The 24,391-nt window shown below is 39.4% G+C and overlaps 1 protein-coding gene and 1 pseudogene across 1 annotated transcript; both read right to left on the reverse strand.

Moving 5' to 3' along the window:
• Positions 1 to 227: 227 nt before the first annotated feature.
• On the reverse strand, positions 228 to 10,024 carry QNG1 (Q-nucleotide N-glycosylase 1). Its single transcript, XM_090275885.1, has 4 exons — positions 9,688 to 10,024; positions 8,960 to 9,219; positions 2,901 to 3,096; positions 228 to 777 (listed from the first exon to the last, which is right to left on the reverse strand). Exons 1-4 carry the CDS (start codon positions 10,022 to 10,024, stop codon positions 545 to 547), a joined length of 1,026 nt encoding a protein of 341 aa, XP_090132011.1. The 3' UTR covers positions 228 to 544.
• A 7,828-nt stretch (positions 10,025 to 17,852) lies between these two features.
• On the reverse strand, positions 17,853 to 18,860 carry LOC150013246 (phosphoserine aminotransferase-like; annotated as a pseudogene).
• Between the last annotated feature and the right edge of the window lie 5,531 nt (positions 18,861 to 24,391).

The following is a 24,391-nucleotide window of genomic DNA, read 5'->3' on the forward strand; positions in this document are numbered from 1 at the left end:
GATCCAAGGGAAAGACGGAGTCAATACAGCTTGGCTTCAGGTGCGCCGCAGGAGTTGCCGGTGTTGACTACAACATCAAACCGCCTTAGGGACTCCGGCTCCGGATTTTCTGTCGGGGTTTACTCCCTTAGCCTTTCCCCTGAAGAGGTATGCCGCAAGGCAGCGGAGGTTTTTTGGAGTCAGAGTTTTCCTTCTCTGATGTGCCCTGACTGGAAGCAATGATTAAGGTACACCTTGAGAAAAGATACCAATTGAATAGATGAAATATTGTCACTGAAGGTTAATCACATTATGACATGATTAACTTTAAGAAATCTGAGATTTAAAGAAAGCATTAAAGTTCCATCACTATTTGTCATGTGTCCACAAAAAGGAAAAACAGAGTTAAAACTAAACAAGCAGATAAAGGATAAATTTGGGAATACTCAGTGATGTATCAGGAGAAATTAACCCCACCATCTTCTCTTAATATCAGAGTGAAATTGTATCAATGATTATGTGATATAAAAATGCAAGTTTTCTTTGGATCAGTTTACATTTTGGGTCAATAATATATACAACGTGTTCGATGAAATGGAATTCCTTTCATATCCTCCCTGTGATCACGGGCATAGTCCCATAAGAAATAATCCAGAAGAATGGAATTGATCTCTCCACTAGTTTTTTCACCCTTTTTTTCAATAAGTTCCAGAAGACAATCTCGGATCAACTCAACGCACCAAAGTGAGCACCCTCTGATTTCCACCTCTTGCCTGTTCCCATTCGAGAGCATTTGTCCTGCAAGGGGAAGAAACAAAGCAAGAAGAGCTAGTAGTCAATGATACAAAATCTATTCAGAGCTTTACTGTAGAACAAAACACAACTGAACACTATAAATCTCAGACTTTATTTTTAGTAATTTAAACATTTCTAAATTCAGGCATTAATTCAAAATTGCAAGTTAAGTTCCACAAGGACAGGGTTGACATCTGGCTTGTCTCAATATTCCTGGGACCTAGCATAGCACCTTGCACTTACTAGCTTCCCAATAAATATTTACTAAGTAAATATAAGGTAACCATAAATTTAAAAATATGGCAGCAAGATTATTAAATTACTGGAAAAAAAGAAGGATTTAAAATTAGGTTTAATGCCATGGGGAAAAATACTGCAAAATTTAGAGGACTTCTAAGGGGCCAAATAAATATCACCTCCCATCTCCACTCGAGAACTGGTATATTGGTGAAGAAATGGGTTAAAGATAAAACGAACAGAAATCTATATAGGCCTTCCAAGTGCTGTCCTGGAGATATCCAGAAAAGGAGAGAGTAAGAGAATGTAAGTGTATCACATCCTCACATTTGAAAGAAGTATCATTAGAGGTTAGGGAAGGAAAGTTCTACTTCATCTAGTCAAGCCACCTGGTTTTAGATTTCACTTATGATAGTTTTTTTTTTTTTTAATCAATGTATACACCTTTACATTCATAATTTCTGTTTCTCCTCTAGTTAGCTTTAATAAAGTACTTTTTGAAAATATGTAATTTTGTTTAAATAAACTAGGGGGCAAAGAAGTTTGTTCACGCTATGTCAGACTAGTCAGGGACAGCAGAGTCTCCTTTTAAAAGCTGGACAAAGTGGAGGCAGTAACAGCTACAGATGGACATCTGGAGAAGAGTTTTGAGATGAAATGGATGGTAGAAGAAAATTCAGACAACTCTGTACAACTATGCTGGTTGGATCCCTTTTCACCAGGGTTTTTCTCACAGTAGCAGACACAATTGGGTGCTATAAAAACTCAAGAGAGGGAGAAGGACAAATTGTAAAAAGTCAGGAAAAGCTATGTAGAAGAGGTAGAATTGGAGCTAAGCCTTTGTTGATATGTAGGACTTTAATTGAAAAAAAAGAAAATGTGGTGAAGGAAACCAGGCAAGAGGATGTTTAGCAATAGGAATGAGCAGCATACACATTGGCCAAAAAAAACAAAAGATCAGCTGACTATGTCTGTATGTAAAAAGATCCCTGACTGTTAACAGTTGTCCCTTTTTAAGGTATCCAACAATTAATGACCCAGGACACAGCATTACGACATAAAATGACTTGTTATTTTTCAAATGAGGAAACAGAAAAACAAAGTGGGTTGCCCAGGACAGCATAAGAGCCTGGCAGAAGCAACTGCGGGAACAATGGTACCTTTATATTCTGTATTATTCTTATTTTGGATGATTGAAATCTATTTCACAAGAGAAAATGATGTAATCATAAAAACTACTTTTTTTAAAAATAAAGAAATTTATTTTTAACATTAACATTAAAAGAGAAATTAACATTAAAATTATACAATATAAAGAAATATTTAAAAAACAAAAAGCTAATTCTCACACAAACATAATTATTTGTACTCATATACTATAATAAGGCTTCTACTCTTGAGAATCAATAATCAAATCCAATAATGGTAAATAAATAAGCCTAAAAAAGTGAGTGACTTGTGCAAGATAACGCAGTGGAAGACCTTGGAGCCTCCTGACTCAAAATCCAGTACATACTACCTCTCAGCCCCACCTTTAATTTCATGCCATAGTGTGCTCTTTGGCTTAATTAACATTCTTCAAATACTACACCTGACATGCTTAGTGTTGCCCACCATTAAACATAAATTTCGACTTCATCTTATTGTGATGCTCTGAAATTATGATATTTAAATAGCACAATTTCCCAATTATACATATTCCACAGTATAAACAACAAAAAGCAATTTTTTTTTCCATATTTCAACTGCCCTTCTGTTTTTCTTTACATGTTTTTAACCATAAATAGTGCTTTTATCTAAGGAAAGGAAACCTTCTGTAAAAGAAACTAGATAGAGACTCAACAATAGTTCATAATATAACAAAGAATGTCTTAATTAAGTTGACAAACCTTTGAGAAGTTTCTCCAGTAGTTCATCAGAGTATCTCAGGGCTCCCAGGTGAACAAGAACCTGAGGTAATCGATAGTCAGCAAACATAGTAATACTGGAGATGTCCTTAAAGCAGCCATCTCCTTCTCCCTCTAACACACTCCACGTATCTGCCACAAGGATTTGGGCCCGTTTGTAAAAAGAAATTCTTTTTCCCTGGTGATTGAAGAGAATATAAACGTTATTTGGGTATCTGAAAGCTTTATGAAATGCTATAAAAAAAAATGACCCACACTAAAAATATTTTTCATGGGGACAGTAATCTTACTCTGTTGATAAGAATTTAGATCTCTTACACACAAAAAAAGGGGGGGTCTAATAAATATTAAATTAGCTCTATCACTCCAAATTTACTTACTATATATTTTTTAAGATTTTATTTATTTTATTTATTTATAGAGGGAAGGGAGGGAGGAAGAGAGGTAGAGACATATCAATGTGTGGTTGCCTCTCACACCTCACCAACTGGGGACCTGGCATGTGTCCTGACTAGGAATCGAACCTGCGACCCTTTGGTTCACAAGCCAGCACTCAGTCCACTGAGCCACACCAGCCAGGGCTACTTCCTGTATTTTTTAAGGAACATAAAATACAATATATGTAATCATGGTACTATTTAGTGTTCTTTTTCAATGGCATTACTTCATGTACATATTTCTGTGTCACTATAATCCACTTACTTATTAATTTTAATAGTTCGATAGTATTTCTTTACAGTTTTTTAAATTTAAATGTTTTTCTAATTGCAACATAATTTACATTAACTGTATAAAATACAGAAAAGTATAAAGAAGAAAATAATTGTCCCTAAGCTCACCTCTGAAGAGATTCACAACATTCATTTTTTTACCTGTTTCCTTTCAGATAATACGATCTACAGTCAGAATTTGTTCAGTCTACCATTTTTGGAAATAGTCAAAGTCAATAATATAACAAAAATAAACTACAAACTATGTTTATGCATGGAAGAAACAAATTTAACCAGGTATTATAAGATAGCGGGTTATAATTTAACTCAAAAATTCTCTACAAAACTACAAGAGCAGATCAGTATAGACTATGGAAAAACATGGAAAGGTAATTATGATCTACTCCTAGTCCTAATACCAAAGGTAATAATCCCAATCATCTTTTATAACTGCTTATCTGATAGACATGAATAATCAATATCACTAGCTCCCAAAATATATCCTGACCAACTTTAAGACTATTTTCATATGTAAATGATATAAATAAATAAAAAGTAAAATTCTTCAAGGAAAGGCTCCATATAAAAATTCCTTCAGATGACTATATAAATTCCTTTATTTACTAACAAAAACTCCAGTGATACTGTGTCCTAATGAGATATAACCTAATATTGCTTAAGCATAAAGTACACCTACAGCAATCAATCCAGACCAACTTTTACTAAGTTAAACTTTCTAAGGCCAACATTAAGAAATTCAGTATTTTGTTTTCCAGGGTTAATACACTTGCTCATTTTCTGACAAGCTGTAAAGTCTGCAAATTAAATTGCATGTCATGGGAAACAAATCACCATTAATAAGTATATAAACTATATCCCCAAATCTATCAAAATATGATGTCCTGGCAATTGTTCCTTTATATAAACTGGACTTATATATGGTAATTAGGTTTCTAATTCAAGTCTAGTTTATTAAACTGCAAGACACAAAACTTAATTTACAAAATAAAATTGTGTATCAAACACAATTATTATTATATCATAATGTTTACTATGATGGATAGAAACTATTCTATATTTAACAAGATTCATAGAGCAAACTGGGAAAATTATGTACCTGCCCTGGCTGGTGTGGCTCAGTGGACTGAGCTCCAGACTGCAAACCAAAGGGTCACCTGTTCAATTCCCAGTCAGGGCACGTGCCTGGGTTGCAGCCCAGGTCCCCAGTTGGGGGCACACGAGAGGCAACTGCTCTGGTTCTCTTGCACATTGATTTTTCTCTCCCTCTTTCTTCCTCCCTTTCCCTCTCTCTAAAAATAAATACAACTTTTAAAAAAAATCTACGAACCAGATTTATATAACAAAATGAGTGCTAGCACCTAACAAAACATAAATTGTCACATCAGGGCCACTGTTTGGGGTATCCAACTACTATATCATGAAGATTAGATTATAATACCCTTAAAATAAATATACCCATATGATTCAAGTGAGGACTGAAAAAATAAATTTAAGTCACCTATAAAACATTTTCTTAAAATATGATAGTTTTAGTTATCAGATGATCTTAGTAATCAAATTCTACATCTCTAAAATATTAACTGATATCACTGAAAATACCAGCAAATACCAAAATAACAGTTCCCTATATGTTCCATAATATTGCTTTGTAAATAAAATATTTTCAAAATAGTACCTTTAAAAAGTAGTTGTCAATGAAAAACGCTATGACCATGAGTTGATTTTCTTTAATAAGTTTATCACAAATTAGAAAGATCAAGAATTATAAATGTTTATGAGTAGCATATAATGTTACTTATTAAAATATAAAAAAGCTCATATTTTTCATGCATATTTAACAGTACATCAGAGTAAACATGACAGCCTAAGGAAGCCAATTTATTAATTAGGACTCTTATATAGTTATGCATACTCTAAATCATAGTCACTTTAAGAGCTTAAAAAAAAAAGCTCTTTCCATTGACTAGAATCTTTGAGGGTGGTGTACTGGAAATAAATCTGAATTTTAAAGCTTCTTAACCGATTCTAGGGCACAGCCAGCCTGAGAAATCACTGATCTAAGCTTGTCTGAATTAAAATTTTCTACTTTCATTAATCTGTTTATACCTAAATATGATAATAATCTCAGTAAATCAGTATGCATTAAAAATAATCATGACTATTTTTATGTAACTTGTTAACAATTTTAAAACATAGCAACAAATACCATAACCATGTTCTGAAGAAGGGAAGGGCACTCTCACATGCTGCTATTGATCATCTTTGTTATCATCTTTCTAAGGAACATTTAGCATTTTTATATATTACAAGCTGGAAAAAACTGGCCATGTTCTGACTCAGCATTTCCACTACTAGGAATCCATTCTAAGAAAATAATTATGGATGTTCAACTGTTATGCAATATTGCTTATTATCACATAAAACTGAAAATAATAAGACATAAAATCCAGTTTAAAAAATAAACTGTGTATCAAACACAATTATTGTGGTAAAATAGTTTGGACAAATAATTATGGGATTGTACATCCATACACCAAAATACTGTGAAGCCATTAAAATTGGTACTAAAAAAAATTGCACTGTGAAAGAATTTTTATTGATGTAGAAAGATGTTCATAATGTTAATTTTTAAAGCTTATATAGCATGATACTAACTCTTCCCTGCCTGTGCACATACACATTCACACACACACAGAGAAAAAGACCAAATTATAATCAGTGGTTACCTCTTAGTACAATAGAGACTGTTTCTCTGCTTACTTCACAAATTCTGTAATTAATACGTTTTACTTTTGCAATTAGAAAATTTTAAAATATGAATAAAAAGGTATATTTGATTTTAAAACTTCCTGAATTTCAAAGCAGTCCCAAAATTGCTCATTAGAATTCTTCCAGGGTGCAAGGGAACAAAAGGGGGAAAATTGGGACATTATGATAAATATATATTTTTTAAAAATAATTCTTCCAGATTTGGAATTACACAAAGTGCTTTAATTATGTGTATCTTTTATATGAATATACAAAGATAACTGTAAATTGACTAATGAAAGCATTAAGTCAGCACTCACTATGTGCTCAGTGTTATGTAGGAACCAGGGGTTACAGAAATACAGTGTTTTGGCTAACACTAAAAATACTTTTATTGGAAAAAATGAAAAAAGACAATATTCCTTGAAGAAAGTATTGAAATTTTGTATTTCTTATCGTTATCTGAAGACGTGCTTATTGATTTTAGAGAGAGGGCGAGGGAGGGAGAGAAAGATGAAGAGAAACATTTATCAGTGCATTCTGACTGGGGACCAAACCCACAACTCAGGTATGTGCCCTGACCAGGAATGGAACTTGTGACCTTTTGGATTATAGGATGATGTTCCAAACAACTCAGCCATCCCGGCCACGAGAAGAATTCATCCATTCAACCTGAAGTCATGTTAAATTTAATTTTAGCCTATTTCCTACTACAACTATGTGAACTCTGGAATACATGGATTCTTAGCCACGTGAATGACAGTTTGATTTCTTCTACACAGTTTAATACAGGATGGGTAAATGTAGGTTTACAGTTGTTCGCATGGAAAATAATACAATAATTAATAACTAATAATACAAGAATAAAATCTGTTTCACAGATTCACACTATAAACCTACTTTTGCCCAATCCTATATATTCAGATGGTCTGAATGATGGACTGAGGAACTGAATCCATAATTTCCTGAAAAACAAGGCTGAAATGACATACTTTGAAGACAAAGATAAATCTCAAAGTAACGTTTGCATTAGCAAAATGGTTAGTCAAAACAGAATGAAGTTCAACAGTAAATTGACCTATGGCCTCTTTTCCAGGAACTGCCGCTGCCTCATCCACAAAGCCCTGAAAGCCACACTTATTGGTCATAATCCCTGCCCAGTTCAATCAGTCCTTGCCCAGGAGTTTTATAACTAGACCTGAGAACATGTCCCTCTCACGCTCTCTCTCTGGTGCTATAAAGCAATAAGATGCAAAGTTCACGAAGCTTTTTTACTTTGTGGAGAATGCTGATCTACAGTAAGAGAAAAATGGAGCCCACAGAAGTTAAGAGAAGAGACTGAATTCTGATGGCATTGAGTCCTTGATCCTGGATGTGCCTATCACCAATAACCATCCAAATATTCTTCCATCTGATTAAGTTTTTTTCTAGTTTTGTATTATTTGCTTTTATGTTGCAATTAAAAGAATCTTAACGTACATAAACAGGCCATCTCTCACTTTATAGTAAAATTGAAAAGCTAGCTATTGACTGAATGACCTAAGATAAACTAGTTTAACTTTCTTTTTCAACTGGTTCTGGCTGCAAAGGAGACAATATGTTCCTTGTCCTAAGGCCCCAAAGAGCCATTTTATGGATCAAATGAGAGTGTATGTGCAAACACCCTATGAATCATAAAGAACGATTTAAGCAATATTACTGGCAATTTTAGTGGTTGTTGAATTGTGACTTTAAAAGGGTAGCTTTAACATTTAAATCTGACATAACATGGACTTAGTCAGTAAGTCAATATATTTATATTATGTGATTCTGCTGAAGTTACCTTCCATTCTTGTCACAGTTAAAATACACAGTGATAACAGATCTTAAAATTTTACAGAAACAAAATCCAGGTGTACACTGGGAGGGTATACAAAATGTTCACCATTTTAAATGTAAATCTGTTTTAAAAATTTTGCACCATAAAGCAAGTAGTACTGTCAAAGTATCCTGTGCATGAAAAGGAAAATGCATGGTATACATACATTAGAACTATGCAAGAAATAAAGAATTTAGTATACGTTCTGATTTTCATTCAATGAAGTAAATTTTTTAAAAAGATTTTATTTACTTATTTTTAGAGAGGGAAAGGGAGGGAGAAAGAAAGAGAGAGAAACATCCATGTGCAAAAGAAACTTCGCTTGCTTGCCTCTTGCATGCCCCAAATCAGGGACCTGGCCCGCAAAAATGTTTTGAAGTATTAAAAGAACCTCCTTATCCCTAAGTGAAAACATCATGTTGAAGGTCCAGTGTTTTTTTTTTTTTTTTAGGTTTGAAACATTTTAAAAGGACAACGAAAAAAGGCCAAAAGAATAAAGGGAATATGCTGAAAAGAAATCATAAGAGAAGTAAAATCTTCGAAATATGGCTTAATTGTTGCTCTTCCTTGTTCACAGGAACGAACTTCAAATGTTAAGTTTTTATTCTCAAAAGGAGTTCCGGAAGTAAAAGAGTTAACAACTAAAAGAGTTGACAATGAGAAGATAAACAATAATTCTAAAATGCCCAACAGAAGAAACTCACCTCAAACTCAGTCACATCTCTGTAAGAGGGAAAGCTTTCAACTACCAGATGCAATAACTTCTGTGCACTTTTTTCACTTTTTCGGATACAATTAAGAAAAGAGCCATCAAACTTCTCAAGCAGAATTTTCCCGGTTTCATTGAGAATCCGATGTCTCTCTTCTACCAAAGGCATGGGAACATCCGTGTCAGAACGGAGTATATGCTGAACCTGATCCAGGGTCACTGTGGCATAGTACGAAGCACTAGTTATTGGTATCCCTTGGGGAGAAAAGAAAAGGCAGAGAAACAAAGCCATGATTTTATATTCCACTAGACCCTTGCTTTTACAACACAGTTAATATGAAACTAAATGAGTGTTACAGGAATTAACTAAAAGTGAATGAATAAAAAGCCAGAAGCAAATCCCTCATTTTCTATTTGTTCACCTGTACTCATTCATCCATTTCTAACTATTGTAATTTTTGACAGTGTAAAATGTTATATATTTGTCCCCTTTGTTCTTCAGATTTCATCAGACCTAGCTGCAGTAATACGTATTAGAATCAGTTCCCACTGAATAAGGATTTAATGCCAGCTTCTTATCACACTTTTATTTTAAGCTGTGGGGCTGGCAAAGAAGAACTTCAAATTCGCCTTAACACTTTATTCCATGTTCCAGCCCGTTCCTTGGGACCCTCTCAGTAGCCTCAAAGGCTACAGGGTCTGACCAGCAGAAAGGGTACCAACCTTCGTCGAGAGCTCTGTTGATCGCGGCGCACAGGGACCAGTACCCACTGTACGTTCGCCCCCTGTACCCCACCAGACATTTGTGCTCATCGTGCTCCGCCCAGAAGGAGAAGTTGAGTGTGTCTGCAACGAAAACCCAGTTGACTGCGGCTTCGTCAGCAGTCCTGGGGTTCAGCTCGTGGAGGGCCTTCCAGCCCCCCAGGCATAGCTCCGGCCCCGAGACCTTGGTGAGCAGCAGCTCTGCCACTCTTCGCACGCCTCCGCCATCAATGAACACATCCCGACTGTTTTCCGCAATGAATTTTGCGGACTCCCTGGGAGTTAGGAGACCGTCCATATTGGATCTAGGGAACGAAGCCTTCACTGGCAGGCTAGCCAAACTTCCTTCCCTCCCTTCCCTCAGCGACTATTCCTACACACCACGGGATCCAAGTCTTAACTGGGTCCCGCCCTGCGCTCTCCCACCAGGGGAGGATCTGGATCCCCTCCCAACGCAGACGCTCCGCTGGGGAACTGCGAAGACAGCGTAGCCCAGCCAAGTCCTCAGCCACAGCCGCAGGCACTTCCGGCAGAGGGGCCCCGCCTACTCTCTGGCGCGTGCCCGGGGTTCGTTTCCGGTTCCCCAGGCCTGGAAACCTCCTGCATGAGTCAGGCGCGCGCTGTGTCGGAGTTACTCCCCCAAAAGTCCTGAGGCTGCACCAATTTGTCTGTGCTCCCACTCTCCCTTCGGGCAGGTGGGAATGCGTTGTGCTTCCTTGGCCGCGGTCCCGATGACTCAGCGGATGTACTGCATTACCTTCAGATGGCTCCCGCTTCTCATTTCGCGCAGGGCGAAGTCTGAGCTTGACTCCCTCAGCAGCACCCGCATCCAGATCCTTGGGCCGCGAGCAGTATTAAGTCTTTGGGTCTCGGTGCGGAGGGCCGAGCAACCCCTAGACTGCGACAGGGACCGACGGTCCCCCTCTCCCCAATCCCAGGCACACCTTTTTTTGTTAAATTTCTGGCCCATTTGGAGGCCAAATGAATGATCAGTTGGGACGTTTGGATAAATGAATAAAGAACCAAGTGTATTAAATTGTTATATTACTTGGAATTGTGCAGAAGTACTGAATCTCATTTAGTTTTGCACGTGACAAAAGCAACAACCGATCATAATGCCCATTTGCAGGAGAAGATGAGTGGTTGAGTGGTTTAGTGGTTAGTACTGTCACCAGCATCAGTTCGTGATACAGTTTCCCATAAGTCAGCCCGACAGCTGCTCAGCTAGCTGCCTGCTGAGCAGCCCAGCACCAAGGAATAGACAAGAGTCACACACAGGAACTATGCTATTCACTCAGCTTTTATTAAATGCAGGTTCACTCAGAGTAGAACATCAACATGCATTAATATCCTACTCACATTCTAACAGTCTAAGAGTTATAACCCACACACACGCGCACAGACACACACACACACACACACAGCAATCAATGGGGGAATGATGAACCTGAGTGCCAGAGTCTCAGTACGCAGGTCTGAGAGACAGCACGGTGGGCAGAGGAGTTGTCAGCATCTTGCAAGGAAGGATCTCTGGAGCCAGATGGGCAGCAGGGCAGGTGAAGTCCTCATTCCAGCAGGGCAGAGCCTCTGGCAGCCAGTGCCAAGAGAGATCAACCTGGCACGGAGCAGCACTCTGGTGTGTGTAGCTCAGCTGTCTCAGCAGTGGTCTGGAACCTGCTTCAGTTTTACCTGAAAAGTAGTGTACTCCACCCTTCTGGATCCTTTCAATAAATCTCTGGGTACCCCTGATGCCAAGTTTGGAATTTGTCCAAACACCTATGGGTGTTACAAGGCTGTTTGGCTTGACACCCATGCTAGCAAGAGTGGAAATTCCCCAGGAGACTAGCTATGTGTGGCCCCTTTCTGCAGACATGGCGATTCTGATCACATGGGCAGATATCTTAGCTGTGTCTCCTTGACAGACATGTCTGTTCTGACCACATGAGTAGATATCTTAAGTGTATCCCCTTGCTAGAAGTGTCTTAGAGTGACTTTAGCAGTTTTTCTCTTGAACCAAAGTGTCATTTTAGTTGACACGAGTGACTTCACTTTGTTTTATATACTTTATGCTATCTTAAACAGACCAATGTCTTTTTATTGGTTCTGCTCTCCACAAGTACCTAGTCACAAGAATAGTCTGAAATTTGACTCCTTGTACACTGACCCCCCCAAGTCAGGAACAGTTCTGCAAGCCAAGCTTATCAGTATGAACTGGTATTGTCAAGTAGTGACTTTATCAATGGCCCTTCTAAGGAGACAGCAGATATAGTATTACCTTACAGCTCCAAACTGTTTAAACAACATGTTCTAATAGAATGAGGAGAAAGGTATATGAGTCAATTTAGTGATGATTCAAATTTGCCTGGTGATGAAAATTTGAAGGCATTCTTTTTCTCTCCTTCAGAGACAAATCTCCATGGAAAATATAAAACGTTCACATCTTTGAAAATTAACTATTTTAAAAAATCAGTAGTTATCTTCAGTTATTGACAGTAAAGTATCTTGGAATTTCTGGATGATTTGAAACTTTAAGTTTGACAACTGTTCCCCTAGAGGAGCAGAACATCACCCCTCTGGTTTCTTCATTTTGGTTAAAAAAAAAAAAAGGAACTTTAAGGACTTCACTATGATTTACTTTTCCAGAAAAAGTCACTAGCAGATCAGTACAGTTGTTGAATAAATGGAAATCTGTGGACTTGGAATTTTTCCTGTGTACTCCAGCAGCTCTAAGTCTTGGGAGTTAAAGAAGTTGAATGCAAAGAAAGCACCCTCTTGCTGGGGACTGGATTAAGATCATGCAAGTACCTGACTTCACTTCAATGAGTTGTAAGGAGAGGGTTTTCAGAAAATCTTTTCCAGGAAAACTTCCAGAAGTGATTCACATTCCCACCAGAAATGTTGAGCTTTAATATAAGGCTTGAATTTACTACAATGCTTTTGATGGCAACCAGAGCATATGAAGTCAACACATGGGGAAGGCCAAAAGAATAGCAGACAAATGGGACTGGGGTAATGGAATCACATCAACTCTTAAGTCCATCCTATTTTTGGGTCTCCAGTTATGTGAGTTAATAAACTTCCTTATATCTTAAAAGAGTTTTGAGTTGGGTTTTCTATCATAACACAGGTAGTAAATACAGACATGGTACCTGATATGATCTAGTGGGAAAGGCAGTTAAATGTCTGGGTAGGATTGTAATTCATGCAACAGAAAACCAGACTGGAGGGGGACTCCCACCAAACCAGAATTTATTTATTTAAAAATTGTGTATTTATTCTTACATGTTTAAACTTCAGTCATCTTCAAAGTACTCTCCATTTGATGCACTACCCCTATCAAGATGTTTTTTCCACTGCTCAAAACAGTTCTTTAACTCATCAGTTTTTATGCTTTTTAGTGCTTCTGCCATTTTTTGTTTCCCCTCTTCCGCATCAGCAAAATGTTTCCCTTTGAGGACCTTTTTCATCTGGGTGAGATGGGTGAATAAGGAGGGCAGGGAATGGGGGTCATGCTATCTCTGGTTAAAAACTGCTGAACACTCAGTGTGGTATGGGCAGGTGTGCTCATAGATTACCCATCATGAAATGGGCAAATGCATTGAGTCTTCAAAAAAAAATTCACTGAAGCCAAACTCAGCCTCTCACAACAACACCTGCAGGTACACTGATACAGATGGGTTCCTAGAACAGTCACCTAGTGGGTGAGGCCTATACTACAAGGGGCTCACCCTGCAGAAGATAATTCTATTTTATTTAGGTACCACTTGTATAGTGACTAAACAAAAGCAGACTGCTTTTCTGATTTATTAGGTCTAGAGATAGGCACCCCAGGGCTAATGAAACTATTTGAGAATGTCAGCAAGGAACTAGGCTCCTCATTTTATTTATCACTATGCCTACCTAACATGTGGCTTCTGTCTTTATGGTTGTAAGATGGCTTTACCCTTACAAACATTGTGGCCACAGAAAAAAAATGAGGAAAATAAAAGCAAAGGCCAATCCTGGGCAGTGTGGCTCAGTTGGTTGGAGTCTTGTCCCCTAACTAAAAGGTTACCTGTTCGATTCCCAGTCAGGGCACATATGTATGTTGTGGGTTCAATCCCTGGTTCATGTACATACAATCCCCACAGGAGACAACCAATTGATAAGTTTTTTTCTTATAGCAATGTTTCTCTCTCTGCCTTTCTCTCTCCCTTCCCCTTTCTATAAAAGCAATGAAAAAAAAAAAAAAAAAAAAAAACAAAAACAAAAAAAACCTCAGGTAGGGGGGAAGAAAAGGCCAAAGGAACATTCCAGCTGAATTATGTTTCTTTTGAAAACCTTTGTCAGAAGCCCTACCCCATAGACATAGGCTTTTGAAGAGAAAATGAAGATGAACTCTAAACAATCCCTAAGCTTACATTTTAAAGGTTAACAAAGTAGGTAGGCATGATCAATGATGTGTCCCTATCACTTTACCCCTGCTGAACAGCATCTAGGTCATCAAAAGAGACATCATCATTCTGAATAGCCAAGTTAAATGTCAAGCATTGGAAACATTGATACACCTGTTATTATCTGTCATGACAGACTATAGCAGATAAAAAAATAGTGGGTTAAGATGTATTCCTGAGGAAAAGTTGCAAAAGTTGACTAGAGCATAAATTTTCAACTGGTTTACTGCAAAAAAATTTAAAACATGCAATATCTAACTATTTAGTCAGGGCCACTGACCTCTTTTCCCTTAGATTGACAACAGCCAACACAACAATAGCTGTCCAGTGTGAATGAATCAAAATTACACCTATATTTTTGGTGTGCCATAGACTTTTAGTAATTAGTTTATGTGTGCTATGAGATGAAAAAGGTTGAAAATTGCTGGGCTATAGCAATGGATGGACAATAGACATTGCTAGAAAGGAGGCTGTAGTTTCTCATATATGCAGGAAAAGGAAAGCAGAGAAGTGAAATGGATTTTGTGAAGGTAGGGCATCTCAATTATTTTCATTTCCCCAGACTTTCCCAAAGTAATAAATAACCTAAAGCCTCAAGAAGGCTTAGCAGAAAAGAGATATATTTCACTACTATGTAATTTTTGTCCGTTTTTTTTTCTCCTTGATTTATCCATATATATAGCATTTAAAATTGACCATGTCCTTGAAAGTCACTCTTGGTGTCTAGAGCATTATATTATCCTAGTTTTCTCAGTACCATTGGAGGCTCTTTTTCTTTCTAGTCTCTTCTTAGTGTGTGTGGAATGTTCCATCTACAGGCTATGGCCTCTGGCCCCACTAGTTTCAAATGAATCTGCATCCTGGAGCCCACTGGAAAAGGCAAACCCTCTGGCTGCAGGGGCCTCTCCACCAAGACTAAAGCAGCCCTGAGCATGGGGCTCAGCGGGATGGTGGGACAGAATGAATTCTTTCTGCTGAAAACTCTTGACTCTTAAATACTTCTATTTCTGTTTGAAAATAGTTATAATGGAATAAATATATTGTTTTCACTGTGTTATATATTATAACCATCATTAGTACAGTTCAAAACAAATTAGAATTTTTTAAACCATACTTTGCTTTTAACTAGTGAAATTAATATTTCCTACTTAGGAGAAAGAACTAAGTATTATGAAAAACAATGCAGAGGTTCCAAGTTGGTGAATACATAGGGATTCAAGGAGAATGACATGCTCAAAAAGCATGGAAGCTTTGTGCCCTTCCCCACATACTTTGCCCTATATGTCTATTCTATCTGGCTGTTCCTAAATTATAGCCTTTTATAATAAGCCATTAATCTACAGGGCTGGGCAAAAGTAGGTTTACAATTGTTCATATGGAAAATAATACAATAATTAATAAATAATAATACAAGAATAAACTCTGTGTTTTGTATACTCACAACTGCAAACCTACTTTTGCCTAACCCTGCATTTGTTTTCCTTCCTACCTAAAACACAACAAAGTTCTGTAACAAGCCACCTAATTCTTGAGTGGTTTGCTGAGTTCCAATGATGTTCCTTTACCAGATTACGCACAAGACTTAAATGTCATGGAAGAAGTGATTTGAATGATGTTAGAGAGCATTATTCCCTGACTGACAAATTCTCTTCACCACAATACAAATTGGTGTATGCATTGCTTTACAAATGAGATCTCTTTGAACAATTCTGAAATCACTTCTCATTTCAGTATATAATGTAAAAGATTGATTTGTTAATCACTTTCTTTAGTTCAAGGTTGCTACAAGCTGGAGCTGAGCTGCCAGTGGAATGGGTCCTGGAAATCATCAAGCAAGGGTTTGTTGCACTGCCCAAAGACAGGCCGAAGAAATTTCCAGAATTGAAATTCAAATACATGGAAGAGGAGCACCAGCCCTTCTAGTTATTTTATTTCTGGGGAACAGAAATGGATAGATTGTCTGGTGTATCTTCTATTAAAAAGAATCACACAAGCATGTATGAATATCCCTCGGACACTTTGATTTGGAGAATTGGTACTATTGGGCAATAGATCAGTCAGCTTAGATTGCAGTGCAAAAGGTGGAGGGTACATAATGATAATAACTGTGAAAACCTGCTTTTAAAAAAAGTACAAAAATAAACATACAAAGGAATATTTATCATGAGCACAACCTGAGGCAGGGATTAAGCGCTGATGTTTTCTCTATGAGGTATGATCTGAGGGCATGACAGGGCAGGGAGGGAAAGAGAAGGTTCAGATGTCAAGTAATACACGCAGACATAGTATTGTGCTGGTAACTGCTTTGCGGTGAGCCTCAAAGAGACAGAGTTAGTCACTGTGTGGGAGTGTTGGCACCGTCTATACTACACTGGACAAACTGTATAGAGAAACTGCTTCAGAGAATTTTGTAGGAGGGGGAAAGAAGAGGAAATCTCTCTCTCTCTCTCTCTCTCTCTCTCTCTCTCTCTCTCTCTCTCTCTCTCAGATGTTTTAGGATTTTAATGTCCTTCATGTATTCAACATCAAATACTGACAATGGATAAACAATAGGGGAAAAGACTCTTCAGTACAGATCTTTGAGAACTCACAGTATCGCTCTGCTCAAACACTATGAAGAGAACGGTCAAGTGAAAAAAAGATAGGGGGGTTTACCAGAAAAATTTAGTTCAACGGCATAACTGAAAAATAAAGAAGCAACCAATCAACCTTCTTTCCTACTCATTGAAAGGAAAGCAAAAGTGAACTAGAGAACTTGTAAATCTTTTTTATGAAGCAGCTTAAAAAGGGGGGTGGTGGTGGGAAATGTGGCTAATGTAATGCTATATTTAATGCACAAAATCATGGATTCTAACAAATTCTAAGTCTCTACATTTATTACTGAGAATTGTACTACTAGAAATTTAAATGCATAGAGATATAAAGTATTTGGTATTAAAAATAGACTTTGCTATATGTCACTTTTATCTCTTTATGAAAATAACAGTATAAAGAAAGTTCTCCAGTTGACCTTTAGCCTACAACTCCTCCCAAACTCTCACTGCATGGTCAATGTTGAACTGAGTTAATAGCTGTGGAACCCAGGAGATCCCACTGCTGTCATTTTAGAAGGCATTGAGATTCAGTGCCTAAAGGACCCCAGCTACCCTCCATGATGTGTGCTTTTGTGTCTCCAGAAACATTAACTGCAGATTGCATAATTAAGTCCACAGACAAGTTTGAGTACTGAGATCTAGTTGGAAAAACTAGCGGCAAAGACAATATAAGCTAGAATTTGTTAGGAAAGCAAGGGAAAGATTTTTTTAAATTAATTAATTTATTTTTAGAGAGAGGGGAAGGGAGGGAGAGAAACATCAATCGGTTGCCTCTCACCACCTCCAACCAGGCCCACAACCCAGGCATGTGGTTCACAGGCCTGCATTCAGTCCATGGAGCCATACCAGCCAGGGCAGAAAAGAACAGGAAAGATTTATAAAATGCTTCCAGTTCAAGTCAGAATTAAGGTGTCTGTTCAAAGTCCTACCAGTCTGCAGAGTTGTGGATGTTTTGTTGTTGTTCTTTGGAAAAAGAAGAATGTATAATAAACATGTTCATTCAAGAAAAATAACATGTTTAAGTTTTTGTAGCCATTCCCAAGTTACTTTAAATTTTGTACACTATTCAAGGGCAGAGTATGTATTGATTAGGATGTGTTCATAGCTGATGTATCTCCAAAGAATTTTTCATGAAGGTGGACAGCTGCTGAACATCTTCAGTCCTGTCTGCATTATACAGAAAACCTTGTATGCCTCCCACAGACCCACACCTTTCAAAGAGATCATATGGAGTTCAAGAGCTTTACCAAGAAATAATTTTTTCCCCAAAGCATCATCTTTTTTGGTGTTGCCAATGCATCACGAAGTATTCACCTTTATTCTGGGGTTCATTGGATATACATAGATTTCTTAAGACTTACCAATATCATGAATCTTTTGAGATTGGATGGAGCTAATCTTCTCCAAGGCCACTGCACCACCACTGTTATTAATTCACTCCAGGCCCAAACCCACACCACTGATGCTGAAACACTGGCGTGTGTTGTACAAGCAGTAGTTACCAGCATGCACTTTGTATTCCAGGACTGAAAGGTTACTCTTTGAGGGCGACGCCCAGCAGGTCATAGCAGATGATCATCACCGTGACACCAGCGGAGCCAATGTTCTTCTGGGCACCAGAAGAGCAAAGATTACACCAAAGTTGGAGATTGCCACTGGCTTAGTTAGGAAGTTTGAGGACACGTCTGTAAATCGGCTCTGCTCCGTGCATGGTCTCCTTGGCGCAGTAATAAACAGCAGGCGTTGGGGTTGAGGTTTCACGAACTCGGATCTGGATTTTTCATATAACTCCCAAGTTTAGGATAATGAACAACAGTCACAGTCCCAAGTTCCAAAGTTCTAGGCTTCCTCTGCAACTTTAGCTCACCACATAGCACATCTTTCTGCTTTCAGTCAGACCAGGTTTAAAGAAGACAGCACTGAACTGGCCTGACCCATTTCTTTGCGCAAGAAGTACCTTGTCGTTGTCTGTAACGGCTAAGAGTTCCCTCACAAGATTTTCTGTGTTATGAATCATCTTAGCGAAAGCAAATGGGCAATGGCTCATTTCAGGAACACAAATGCCAAGTACTTTGTAGTCTAATAATTCTTTTTGTATCTCTAACATCAATAGTGCGACAGCGTGGCGGCCTTCTGCCAAAAGAAATTGACCGCCTGGCACAAGCCATCCACAACGTTTCCTTGGCAGCGCAGGCAGTGGACCGATGGCTGGATGGCTGGGAGGAACGCAGCTCTCTCCTTTCTCCTATTTCCAATTGGTCACAGTTTTCCCTAGAGAGAGTTGACTCTTCCATCATTCCCGTTGCGTCATCCAGCGCCTTTGGCTGGTCAGGAAATCAAATCTCTTGCCTGTGAGGTGTGGAATTTTTTGAAGTCTGAACAGGAAGGAAAAAGCCAGAAACTTGGGCATGTTGCTGGTTGCCTTGGATGTTCAGTGGCAGCCTTGAGATAGAGCCTGGCACTCCCCTAGAAAATGATTGATTTATGCCCCACATGGCATAATGCTGAGGGCCCAATTGACTTTGGTTGACATTAGTGGCAGCTGAGATGGAGCCAGCAACTATCATCCATACTTCGTTACTCTCCTCCCTGAAATTAGCAATGCTTCCTGTTCAAGATAAGCCTCTGGGATTGAAGGACTGCATGTAATAGCAACTGACTGATTTGAGCAAAAATACATTTTTGGAAAGTTATGAAAAAGTTATCACGATGGAAGACGGAAGGCTGGAGACTTGTAAACAGATATTAGGCAGTTAGAATACTGAGGGCAGGCTGGTGTGGCTCAGTGGATTGAGTGCTGGCCTGTGAACCGAAAGGTCACTGGTTCAATTCCCAGTCAGAGCACGTGCCTTGGTTGCAGGCCACGTCCCCAGTTGGGGACGTGTGAGAAGCAATGGACCTCTGACACAAGGATGTTTCTCTCTCTCTCTCTCTACCTCTCTTCCCTTCTCTCTAAAAATAAATATTTAAAAATATTTAAAAATATATTGAGGCAGAAACTTCCCACAGTTCTCTTCTACTAGTGCTGCTAAAAAAAACTAAACATGATCATTGTAACTTGCTTGAATCATTGCTCAAGATTCAAATTTTCAGGATTGAGCAAGCCTGGGTCACAAACTTACCCTCATGGGTGACGAGTCTCTAAGGACCAGGATGTCTATCTCATCAAGCCCATGTACAACTGGGAGAGAAAAACTCCAAAAGGAAAACTAGGTACTATTAGAAAAGAGAAACCAATGCTGTGTGAACAAAAGGTCCATTATAATTTAATATCCAAACTATTTTCTTCCTATACATATACTTTAAAAAATATTTCTACCTAATGGAATGCAGTTATTTCATAAAATAAATAATTATCACTTCAGCCCTGGCCAGGTAGCTCAGCTGGAGCATCATCCTGATACACCCAGGTTGCGGGTTCGATCTCCAGTCAGGGCACATGCAAGGGGCAAGCAATGAATGTATAAATAAGTGGAATCACAAATTGATGTCTCTCTCCCCCCTTCTCCCTCCCCCACCTCCCTAAAAATCAATAAATAAAAAAAAGAAAAGAAAAAGGAAAAAAAATCATCACTCCTTTCTCAGAAGGAGATAACTCAATGTTTCCTTACTACTGATCCTAATCCAAGTCAAGGATGTCTGGGTGATGTAAATTTCTGCTCCAGCTCCAGCTCAACTGTCTTAGATTGAGTCCCTAGAAGGAGAGCCCTAGCCAGAGATTCTTGTGCAAGTTACTCACTGGGGAAATGCTTTCAGCTGAAAGGAACCAAGGGAAGCAGGATAGGGCAGGGAATTAATTAGTGAAACTATGATTTGCTGATTAGTGTCAGCCTGATCTTAGAGTTCTGGAGTGTGAACTGTACACAGAATTGGGCCAGTTTGAGACACAAGTATGAATAAATGATCTAGGTAAAAAGATTACCTGATCTACTAAGTGAAGGCCCCCAACCCAATTAGGACCACCTCTACCTAGTACTTATGGTTTGACAGTATTAGTTTTACCTCCTCAGCTTTTATGCAGATTTCCAGAGCCTCCAAATTCCCATATGCCTTCTTTCTCATAAGTTCCTATTCCCATTGATGATAGACAAAACACATAAAATTACCAAGTCAGTCAGTTTGTCTCTTCCAGTTTTAAATGGTCTAACTTAAGGGAAATATTCAGTAAGACAAGATCCCCTTATTAAGGCTGTTAGTTTTCTCTAACCAGTCTTTCTTTCACCTCCACCTTTCCAAGACCTTCCAAGATCTGGGTAGAAAGGGAGTTCTGATAATGAGAGGAAAGAGCCTTTGTCAGCAAACTGTCCTTGACCTCTAGCTGAGGTGTAGTCTGTGTGGCATCTCAATTTTGGCCCCTGCTCTTACCAAAGTTGCTACCACTGAGTGACTAAAACTAGTAAAACTGATGGTCTAGTTTCTCCGCACTAAGCCCAGTTGGTCTTCCTTGACTAACTTATCTGACTTCAGCTTTCACTGGTATTCGTCGTCGGCAGCCGTCTGTCTCGAGAGACGATGGTGTAGCTTCTTAAGAGTCTATCTGCACCGCCGAGAATGGCTGTGCAGTCCGACTCGGGAGCGACACGGTATCTGTCTCCTCCCGTGTTGAATCGACATCTTGCGATGACGCTGGAGTGTCCTCTCCAGTAAAGCTGAAGCTACAGAGCCTGGGCAGGGTGATATGGAGGGTCTGCTGTTGCCCATGCAGCAGACCCCCCTCTCTTCGCAGCTGAAGGGTCCAAGGGAAAGACGGAGTCAATACAGCTTGGCTTCAGGTGCGCCGCAGGAGTTGCCGGTGTTGACTACAACGTCAAACCGCCTTAGGGACTCCGGCTCCGGATTTTCTGTCGGGGTTTACTCCCTTAGCCTTTCCCCTGAAGAGGTATGCCGCAAGGCAGCGGAGGTTTTTTGGAGTCAGAGTTTTCCTTCTCTGATGTGCCCTGACTGGAAGATCGAACCAGCTACACTTAGCTCGCAGGCCGACGCTCAATCCACTGAGCCAAACCAGCCAGGGGCTCACTGGTATTAATAATCCTTTTTCTGCTGCATCTCTATCTTGCCCCTGGCTGGGCTGTCTACCTTACAGCTCCTGCTATAAAGTAACCGCCCCCTTCACCATGGTGACACCACAGCAAGTCCATGAGTACTCAGCTGGCATCCCCCTTATGCCATATGGGAATCAAAGGAAATTCTGTGTAATTTCAGTCTTTCTGTGCCAAAACATGATATGCCTCGATTTCTCCTGTGCATTACCAGCCCATGAGATCAGAGACACTTTGCAGGGTTCCAAATAGAAATGAGGCTTGAGCCTTGCTTCTCTGCTTTTGGCTTCCTAGTCATACCAATGTGGAGTTGCTGCTCTAATCTTCTGCCACTTGCTGTGCACCAGACTGAGCCCTAGGGAGGTTTCTGAGGGATCAAGCTGACACTTTCTACTCCAATGTTCCTGCCAAATCTCTCCTTACTATTAAAATGACTTTCTCTCATTTGGTCTGATGAGCAGCTGTCATATGCTTTCTCCTTCCTACCCTACACTTTTTATTCTAGGTGAACTGGCCCTTCCCTTCCATAAAGCCTGTCCCTGAATGGCAGATTTCAGGAAGAAAATGGGAAAGGGGGATAGAATGACCAAGACAAAAATATTTGACAGGATTTTGAAAGGTATGAGGATTTGGTGACTCTGCCTTTTTATTTCCCTTAAAATTATAGGTCTGGAGGTTACAGGCCTACTTTGGGGAAGCAGGGAGAAAGGGGTGTGTGTGCTGTTGAATTAGAGGACAGGAAATCCTTATGGGATCTGGACAAAAAAATGAGGTGGAGGCTAAAACGGTTTCAGGTCATAGGATATCTGGTATTTCAGTTTACCCCCGCTCAACTGCTAATGCCTGTTGCTCAGTGGGCAAACCGGGGAACCCAAACCCACAAAACATTTGCATTTTTGTACATTTAACCACTCAGCTCAGCAAATTAGCTCCCCATTTTAAATATAGACAAATGTATTATAACTGCCTCAACTTTAATTTTCCAGGTATTCTCTTCCTCTCCTTTTCCTCAGGTCAGATTTCTTCCCGGATTGGAAGTGCTGAGGCCTGCGCCTTCGGCAAATGGCCCATCTGTGTACACAGGCTCTGACGTCTTTTTCATCTGCTAGGAGTTTTGGGCAGAGGTTTGGATCAACACACTGATTTTCCTAGGTTTTAACTCTTCACAACGTTGTTTCAGACATTAACATTATTGTGAATGTATATACACATCTCACAATACTACCAAGTTTTTTTTTCCTTATTATCAATGTTACAATTATTGGATTATCTCTTCAAATAGACTATTTTTGCTACCGCTGCGCCCTTAGGGCCTACAAATGTGGGGTCTGGAAATACTTGTGACTCTTACTCGTTGGCAGCCGTCCGTCTCGAGAGACGATGGTGTAGCTTCTTAAGAATCTATCTGCACCGCCGAGAATGGTTGTGCAGTCCGACTCGGGAGTGACACGGTATCTCCTCCCGTGTTGAATTGACATCTTGCGATGACGCTGGAGTGTCCTCTCCAGTGGAGCTGAAGCTACAGAGCCTGGGCAGGGTGATATGGAGGGTCTGCTGTTGCCCATGCAGCAGACCCCCCCTCTCTTCGCAGCTGAAGGATCCAAGGGAAAGACGGAGTCAATACAGCTTGGCTTCAGGTGCGCCGCAGGAGTTGCCGGTGTTGACTACAACGTCAAACCGCCTTAGGGACTCCGGCTCCGGATTTTCTGTCGGGGTTTACTCCCTTAGCCTTTCCCCTGAAGAGGTATGCCGCAAGGCAGCGGAGGTTTTTTGGAATCAGAGTTTTCCTTCTCTGATGTGCCCTGACTGGAAGATCGAACCAGCGACACTTAGCTCGCAGGCCGACGCTAAATCCACTGAGCCAAACCAGCCAGGGTTGTGACTCTTACTACATATTACATAATTGCTGACAAAGGATCTTTCCTCCCATTATCAGAAAATCTAAACAAACCTTTTGCACACAGGCCTTGAAGATCTTAGAAATGTAGAGATGATAGACCTTTCCACAATTTATAAACTATTAATTCCAGAAATTTGTTATATGTGCATTCTGTATGTCTCTCTAGAGATTGATTTGATTCACTGGAACTGAGGTGTGGCCGGAAACTTTCCTATTTAACCAGCACTATTGTTGATTTTTAATTTGGTCCTAGGAACAGTTTAAGTAAACACTGTCACCATCAAAAAATTGGGACAGTTACACTTCTAAGTTGCCAGCAAGAGGCAAACCTTGATTACAAACAGATGTAAACATAGTACTGAATTTAGCCATCAAGCCCTGGTTGGTGTGGCTCAGTGAATTGAGCACTGGCCTATGCACTGAAAGGTCACCAGTTTGATTCCCAGTCAGGGCCCTGGTTGGGGGCACGAGAGGCAACCAATCACTTTTACAAATCAGTTTTTCCTCCCTCCTCATTTATAAGGAAATAAAATCTACAAAAAAATAAAAAAATTTAACAACAAAACAATAATTTAGCCATTAAGACTGAATCTCCTGCCCTGGCTGGTATGTTTCAGTTGGAGTGTTACCCTGTAAATCAGAACATTTAAAAATGTAAATTAGCTTTATGGAGATGTTTCCATTAATCTAAAAATAAAT

The sequence above is a fragment of the Furipterus horrens genome, unplaced genomic scaffold (assembly GCF_987537825.1).
Source record: "Furipterus horrens unplaced genomic scaffold, mFurHor1.1.pri manual_scaffold_4, whole genome shotgun sequence".
In the NCBI taxonomy this organism is placed as follows: domain Eukaryota; kingdom Metazoa; phylum Chordata; class Mammalia; order Chiroptera; family Furipteridae; genus Furipterus; species Furipterus horrens.